The sequence below is a fragment of the Myotis brandtii genome, unplaced genomic scaffold (assembly GCF_000412655.1).
Source record: "Myotis brandtii unplaced genomic scaffold, ASM41265v1 scaffold825, whole genome shotgun sequence".
Classification (NCBI taxonomy): domain Eukaryota; kingdom Metazoa; phylum Chordata; class Mammalia; order Chiroptera; family Vespertilionidae; genus Myotis; species Myotis brandtii.
Window position 1 is genome coordinate 2559724 of NW_005371349.1, and position 8153 is coordinate 2567876.

Consider the following 8153-nt stretch of genomic DNA (forward strand, 5'->3'; position numbering starts at 1 on the left):
TAACTTCGGAACCCGCTTCCTTACGATGCTTGAGTAACATCCGCGCACGCGCGCTCTGCAGGACTACACCTCCCAGGAGGCTCTGCGCCTCGAGCCTTGGTAGCGAAGGACTACATTACCCAGTGACACCGACTACATCTCCCAGGAGGCTCTGCGCCTCGCAGGGGAAAAAGCCTTGGTAGCGAAGGACTACATTACCCAGTGACACCTTGTGGGCGATGTTATCCGGATGACCACTGTCCAAACATTGGCCCAAAGTCTGTCGGAAGCTCCGCGGTGATTGGCCCAGGCGCCCGTCAGTTACTGCGGGGCGCAGTTGACTTTTGCTGTTAAGCCTGCGTGAGGAAGGAGGGAGAGCAGAGCTAGTAGAGCCGGGCGGCGCCCTCCGAGCGGAGTGAGTGACCTCTACTTCCGCGCGTCTCGCCGCCCGTTCGGACACCTGCACCGTCGCTCCCCGGAGGGAGCACACATGCGCAGGTATTCACGCGGGGGCGGGGACTGTACGCACGTGTGTCATGCCCGACCTGAGAAGCCTCTTCAGGGACGCGGAAGGCAAAACCCCACGCACACCCGGGGCACCTGTACACGCGGGTGCCCACCTCGCGGGCATCGTCTCGGACTCAGGGAGCAAAAGCACTCCCGAGGCACACCCAGACACCCGTGTCTACACGCGGGTGCATCTGCAGAGAGCCCACACCTAGACACCCGTGTCTACACGCGGGTGCATCTGCAGAGAGCCCACACCCAGACGCCCGTGTCTACACGCGGGTGCATCTGCAGAGAGCCTTAGCTGAACACATGGGCAGACCTCCCAGCTGCAGACCCAGACACCGGGGCTTCCGCAGTAAGAGACGGGGGCGGCTAAGGCACACACACCCCCACCCGCCCTGCCACTCACACCGGAGGCCCCCCATCTTCTGGGTGCTGTGTTGTATATACCAAACATATAATCACATTTCATTTTTATTTTGTCTCCTTAGATGATTGGTACAAGAAGGAAATTTTGAACAGCAGAAAAAGTAAGGCCACTATCTTTAAAGCCCTTTCAGGTGTGTGAGACTTTTACCACTTTGACAAAGCTTATCACGTGTGGCAGCAGTCTGGGCGAGGCAGGGCGGGCGTCATTCTCACTTTCCAGAAGGGAAAACTGAGCGCAGGTTAAATAAACCTGCCCAGGGCCCTGGGAGAGGCTGAGATCGGAGGTGAGGTCCAGCTATGCAGAGCTGCTGAGTTAGAGAAATACCTCCTTTCCCCCACAGCCTGGGACCGAGCAGTCCCTGGGAGCCGGAGAGGCTCTCCCTCGGGCTCCTACCCTGTTTAACCTGCTCCTCGCAGGGGCCCGGGGAGAAACAGCTCGAGTTAATGTGACGGAGAAGTGGTTGGGAAAGGCCAGGTGTCCTCCTTTGAGGGAGAAAAGGTACCAAGAAATGGGCACATTCCTGGCAGGACATGGGGGGTTTCACATCATTGACATTTTAATAAAATGTCATCTTAGGATACTTTGCTGATAGAGCTCCGTGGAAATCTCGTGCTGGTTTTGAGGGTGGATTGGAGCATTATCTCTCCCTCCCTTCCCCTTCCTCTCTCTAAAAATCAATTAAAAAAAAAAGAAAATCAGTGGGGCGAAGGTTGTCATGGTGTGGTCACTGACTTTTCTATTACTAAAGTATTCAAGACCTAGATTAATTCTGAGTTCCCTTCTAAAGTCATTTTATATTTAGTTTTAGTTGGAATTGGGGGTGGGGGCATAACAAAGCCAAACTATATAGAAGTGTATTCAGAAAAAGGGAGAAATCTACCTTCCCCCTTCCCTTGCCAACCCTTCCCCCAAAGGTAACCTTACCAGCCCATGGAGGGTGTTGTCGCAGACTTTCCCCTTCGCGTTATACAGCTGAACAAAGTGTATTTAGGTCTTGCTGTTTTCCTCTGAAACCTACTTTTTCTTTCATATTTCAATCTGTCGTGGACATCTTTTCCGTGTGTGTAGCACTGGCTGTCCTTTTAATGGCTGTATATGCCATCACATGGATGTGACTCAGTGTATTTGTCCACCTCTCCATTGATAAGCATTTGTGTCAGACCTAGTTTTACAAACGGTGATGCAATGCATGCCATTGTACACCCATGCTCGTGTGTAAAACCCCTCTCCAACAACGGTTCTCGACCAGGGACAGTTTGGTTCACATCAACTGGAATTGGCAATTGATGCTCATACGTCTAAAATCTGAGCAGGGCAGAAGTCCAGACCTATGATGGTATTCTCTCTGCTCTGTGCTGCGTCCGCAGCAGGCACTGTTTCAGATGGCTGATCAGGGAGGGCTGCTCTGAGGGGTGATGTGCGAGCAGAGACCCTGAGAACCTGATCGGGTGTCTCCTCCTGTTTTTTGCATTTAGCTTGAAGCTGATGGACATTGTGTGGGCCGGAGGCAGGGATGGTCGGCTATGACCCCAAAGCAGATGACAGGAGTATCTCCAAATTGGAGGTGGCCGTGTCTGGGTCCGTGTCTGGACTTGTCACTCGGGCGCTGATCAGCCCCTTGGACGTCATCAAGATCCGTTTCCAGGTACCCTTTCCCCCTTTTCCCACGTGATGGACGGACTGGTCAGGGTCACTCTTTCATGCCAAAGCAGTTCCTAAAAGCTTGGAATTTTGTCGAGAACGTTGCCTTCGTTGCCTTTCCTGAAATTTCGCCTTCTCCTCCAGCCCCGCCCCTCCTGTCCTGACCTTTCCATTTTCGTTCCAGCTTCAGATTGAGCGCCTGTCTCGCAGGGACCCCAACGCGAAGTACCATGGGATCCTGCAGGCCGGGAGGCAGATCCTGCGGGAGGAGGGCCCGACCGCCTTCTGGAAGGGACACATTCCAGCCCAGCTTCTCTCCATCGGCTATGGAGCCGTCCAAGTAGGTGTGGGGAGCCGCCAGGCCCCTGGGGCCGGGTTGCTCAACGGAGCAGCACAAGGACGAGGGGTCGGGCGGCAGGCGGCGGTCACCACACTTCTCACGTGTCTCAACGGGGAACCTACCTGACAGATGGACTGAGTCAGACTGAGCTGCGCCATCGGCCTTCCCTTCCCCACGTCCCCCCGCCCCAGAGACTGGGCGCCCACTGAGTATTAGGGAGGCTCTCTTGACCTCACACTCCCAATGGGACTTGGCAAATGGTGACACAATGCTTTTCACTTTTCAAAATTGCATTTCCACATCTGTGCTTCCCTTGAACTTCCCAACAGCCTTGTGAGGAAGGCAAGAGCAAGCGATGTGTGGGTCGGAGACGTGAAGTGAGCTGTAAGCGGTGGGGCTTCGTTCATCCTCAGCCGAGTGCCGGTTTATCTCGGAGCGTGTGACACGTGGTGTAGAACCCCTGTCCAGTGCTCACTGTGGGCCAGGCCCTGTTTTAACCATTTCACCTCTGTTCCCTCGCAGCAGTACTTTGAGATAGGTTGTTGTCATCCCTATTTTACAGACAAGAAGACTGAGGCAGAGAGAGCTTAAATAGTTAACCCAACCAAAGTCAGCAGCTAGAAAGTGGCCCTGACTGGTTTGGCTCAGTGGATAGAGCGTCGGCCCATGGACTGAAAGGTCCCGGGTTCGATTCCAGTCAAGGGCATGTACCTTGGTTGCAGGCTCCATTCCCAATAGGGGACGTGCGGAAGACAGCTGCTGGATATTTCTTTCTCATTGATGTTTCTAACTCTCTATCCCTCTCTCTTCCTCTCTGTAAAAATCAATAAAAAATATATTTAAAAAATAGTTTTAGAAAGTGGAAGAGCCAGGATTCCCCCCTGGAGAGCTAGCACTAGAGTAGTCCCTGCCTGCCCTTTCTACAACATCACATCTGCCATTTCGTGGCTGTCCCGTGGGCGCCCCTGCCACAGGTGCCACAGCATGGGAGTCAGTACAGCCACCTGTGCTCTAGGACCCCGAGCCGCCTCGAACAGGCTGGAGGGAGACCTGAGTGTACGCAGGTAACACGTGGAACATGGAATAAGTGGAGTTCTCCCATCAGAATCCTTGCTCCGGGCGGAATGCTTCTCAGTGTCACTGCCGCCGGCTGCACTGGAGGGGTCCCCTGGCGAGGCTCTATAATGGCCACCTTTTCTCAGGTTTCAGGAAACTAAGTTAATGAGTAGAATTTTTTAAAAATATATCTTTATTATTGATTTCAGAGAGGAAGGGAGAGGGAGAGAGTTGGAAACATCAATGATGATGAGAGAATCATTGATCGGCTGCCTCCTGTACACTCTCCCCCACTGAGGATCGAGCCCTCAACCAGGGCATGTGCCCTGACCTAGAATCAACCGTGATCTCCTGGTTCATAGGTCAACGCTCGACCACTGAGCCACGCCAGCTGGGCTAGAATTTTCTGATATAAAAGTTTTATATTTTCTTAACCTTTTTGAGTACTTGGCTCTACTCCAGTAGAATCTAAAATGGCATCTGAGCTGCACAAAATTATGTCTATTGTATTGTCACTGCTCAGGAGGACTCTTTCCTTGTCCCTAGGACTGGGCCCCACCTGGGTCGTGGGTCAGAGGCGGTCTGTTTGGGTGCCTGTCAATGACCTTCTCTTCGCTCTTGCAGTTTTTGTCGTTTGAAATGCTGACCGAGCTGGTGCACAGAGCCGGCGTGCACAGTGCCCGCGACTTCTCCGTGCACTTCGTGTGCGGCGGCCTGTCTGCCTGCGTGGCCACCCTCACCGTGCACCCCGTGGACGTCCTGCGCACCCGCTTTGCAGCTCAGGGTGAGCCCAAGGTCAGTGGCCCGGCCAGAGGAGGGGCGCCTGAGTAACCGAAGGTGGCCCAGGAGTTGGGGCTCTTTTCCTGGGAGGGAGCAAAGCTGGACGAGGGGGGTTTTCCTTTGTGAGACCTGGAACCGTGCTCATGAGCACCTCGCACTGTGCTCACGGCCTCATGGGGGAGCCAGAGCCTCCGGGTGGGAACAGGACACACCACACAGCGGGCTGGGCAGGGACAACGCCTGGGAATGTGAGCCTCCAGGTCAGATGGCTGATCGAAATGCTATTGTGAGGACTGTCTGGTTCCCACAAAGGATGGGAGGAAATGGGGTAATGAAGTTCAGGAAGAACTTACTGAGTGAAAGCAAGGGATTAAACCCTGAAGTAGACCTCTCCACCATACTCTGTGTTTCCTGGACATACGGTAGTAGCGCACACGTGTGTGTGTGTGTGTGTGTGTGTGTGTGTGCGAAAGGGAGATGTACCTGGGCATCCTGGGGCCCGGTTTCCCTGCCCGTGTTCGTTTCCTCCACAGACGCTGCCTGCTCCCCTGTGCTTGGCTGTGACCTTTGGGGATTAGTCCCGTCAGCCACACAGATTGCCTCCTCCTGCTTCAGCAGTGACAGCATGTTCCCGTGTCCTTTTTAATGGCTGTGTCATAACTCATGTACCCAGTCACCCGAGGGGGGATGTCGCGTCTTCTGTTCCAAAGGACACGTGCTTTGTGCCCTCACGTGTTACTGGAGCCTCTGGGGGGAGCAGGGTCGCCCGGGGATGGATCAGTCATGTAAACAGCTTGGACGGGTCACTGGGAAAGCCCACTTGGGATTTTGTCCAGCACGTCCTGTGTCCTCTTGGCAGAAGTAACGCTCCTGGGTGTGCAGGAGCGGGGCGTGCACGTGGTGGGCTGTGTTCTCAGGCTAACACCGGCGCTGCGCTCACTCGAGTTGCGTGTGTGCATCCAGGTGTACAAAACCCTGCGGGCCGCCGTGGCCACCATGTACAGGACCGAAGGCCCCCTGGTCTTCTACAAAGGCCTGAACCCCACCTTGATCGCCATCTTCCCCTACGCCGGCTTCCAGTTCTCCTTCTACAACTCCCTGAAGCACGTGTACGAGTGGGTCACGCCAGCCGAAGGAAAGAAAAACGGTGAGACAGCCGCGCGGGAAAGGAGCTAGGTCTCCCTTCACCCCACTCCCAAGACATCACGTCTCTCTGCATCGCGTGGGAAATAGAGATTCCTGTCAGAGCTTAGACACCACAGGGCTCTGAGCCCGCTCTGCCAGGCAGCCGCTCACACCCATCAGTGGCACCAGCGACGTTTCCAACTACCACCTTTCGGACTGCCTGCGATGGGCTGTGTGTTCTGCTGGGTTTTGTTCTGGAAGGATGTGCAGGAGGAGGGACATCCTGTTCCCCTTGAGCCTGAGCTGAGTGACATGGCAGAGCCCAAGGCCCTCACGGCCTCCGGCGGGGGAGGCAGAGCACCAGTGACTCTCACCCGTGCTGCCACCACCTGTCCCATCTGCGGTCCCGTGTCGTTCTTGCCAGAAGTGGCTGTGTCTGGCTCTCTGTTTCCTGGACTAAATTCCTCGGAGAGCAAGGATGGCTTGTGGGTTTTTGTTTTATGGTGGAGGACAAAGTTCATGACCTTGAACTTGTCTACCCGCAATTGCATTTTCCTCATTTCCCCCCTCATTCCCACTCTTCTGGTTCAGGGAACCTCAAAAACCTGCTCTGCGGCAGTGGAGCCGGAGTCATCAGCAAGACCCTCACGTATCCCCTGGACCTCTTCAAGAAGCGGCTGCAGGTCGGAGGGTTCGAGCAGGCCCGAGCCAGCTTCGGCCAGGTGAGCCGTCCCCTGCCGACAGCTCTGATCCTGCCCCCACTGGGGTGGGAGAAGGGCAGGGCAGAGAGGGAAGCTGAGTTCCAAACGAACACGGGGCCTGAGCTTGGACTTGGTTGTTCATGAGGTCACTGCCTGGTCATCGTCATCGGGAGTCACTGGAGCCTTTGCAGGGAGCATGGTCGCCTGGAGAAGGCCGGGCGGGAGGGTGGCACAGGTCAGGCGAAGAGCTAAGGAGGGCCAGGTTCGGATCTGCTGCCCAAGAGGGACCAGGTGGGATGGGGGGAGGGGCAGAGGTGCCTCTGGGAAGAGGGTCCAGAGCTCTCACTGGGTCCTTAAGAATCAGAACCAGCGGGAGCCGCTTGGGCAGGAAGGAGCTCTGTCCAGTGCCGAGTTCCAGGCACTTCAACTTGGAAGAGAAAGAATGGGGTTAACTTTTTCTCTGTCTCTTTTGCACCCATTCCTTCACCCAGCACGTATGTATTCGGAGCTACGATGTGCTAGGCATCGTGCTGACAAAAGGATAGAGCCTCGTCCGTGTTGTACTCCCCTCCCCTCACCCGGAGCAACCTTCCTCTCCCCAGGTTCGAAGCTACCAGGGCCTCCTGGATTGCGCCAGGCAGGTGCTGCGGGAGGAAGGCGTGCCGGGCTTCTTCAAGGGCCTGTCCCCCAGCCTGCTGAAGGCTGCCCTCTCCACCGGCCTCATGTTCTTCTGGTACGAGTTCTTCTGTAACCTCTTCCACCGCGCGAAGAAGGCGGACAGCTAGCCCTGGGACCGGAAGGTGGCCTAAGGTCTCTCCCCGAGCGACCTCCTGAAGTAAGACTTGATCCACCATCTCTGCTGCACTGAGAGGCGCCACCTGGTCCACCCTCCGGCCAGCTGTCCGGAGCATGACGAGCACCGGGAGGCCGCAGCCTCGACCCCACCGGCTGGAGGCCACCAGGAGGGCAAGGGCTCTCTCCCTGCGGGACCCGGGGAGGACAGGACATGGTGGGATCCCAGCCGCTCCAGTCAAGGAGCTTGAAGTCGCCCCTCCGTCTATCCCGCAGCCTAAGGCAGGTGGGGATCCTTTTTCCTGCCAGGGGCCATTTGGATATTTATAACATCATTCGCTGGCCATTCAAAATTATCGTCTTAAACATTAGCCTGCTGTATTTGGTCAGACATTGAACTAACTCGCCCTGATGCCTCGGCAGGGCCAGACCAAATGATTTCTTGGGCCTTATACCTTTCCCACCCCTGGTCTAAGGGGAGCAGCTGCCTGCCCTTAGCCCGTCTGCCTCCAGAGCTCTCCGGACCCTGGGTGGGGCCACAGCCTAGGTTGACGGCTGGGACTCGCCAGAGGCAGGGGTCTGGTCCCCACACCTGGGCTCTGGTTCCCGCCAACTTGCTTAATAGACACTAAGGCTAAAGGCACGTTCCTTACCTTCCCCCTCCACCTTCTCTCCCAGTCACACCTCCCCTGGACACCAGCTGTGCCCGGCCGTCCCCAAATTCCATTTTCTCAGGAGTGTGGGGCTCAGGCAGCTTGGCTTCTAGTTCTGGGAGAGGAATCCAAGCTGAATTGGTCAC

The 8153-nt window shown here is 55.9% G+C and overlaps 1 protein-coding gene across 3 annotated transcripts; it reads left to right on the forward strand.

Moving 5' to 3' along the window:
* Positions 1 to 195: 195 nt before the first annotated feature.
* Positions 196 to 8147, forward strand: SLC25A19 (solute carrier family 25 (mitochondrial thiamine pyrophosphate carrier), member 19). 3 transcript variants are annotated; one of them, XM_005884285.2, is made up of 8 exons: positions 196 to 477; positions 981 to 1049; positions 2395 to 2564; positions 2745 to 2900; positions 4581 to 4751; positions 5700 to 5883; positions 6453 to 6583; positions 7165 to 8147. In XM_005884285.2, exons 3-8 carry the CDS (start codon positions 2433 to 2435, stop codon positions 7345 to 7347), a joined length of 957 nt encoding a protein of 318 aa, XP_005884347.1. In that variant the 5' UTR covers positions 196 to 477; positions 981 to 1049; positions 2395 to 2432; the 3' UTR covers positions 7348 to 8147. The 3 variants fall into 3 exon arrangements, with proteins under 3 accessions (XP_005884347.1, XP_005884346.1, XP_005884348.1); XM_005884284.2 differs by having other exon boundaries at positions 981 to 1019; XM_005884286.2 differs by lacking the exon at positions 981 to 1049.
* Positions 8148 to 8153: the final 6 nt, after the last annotated feature.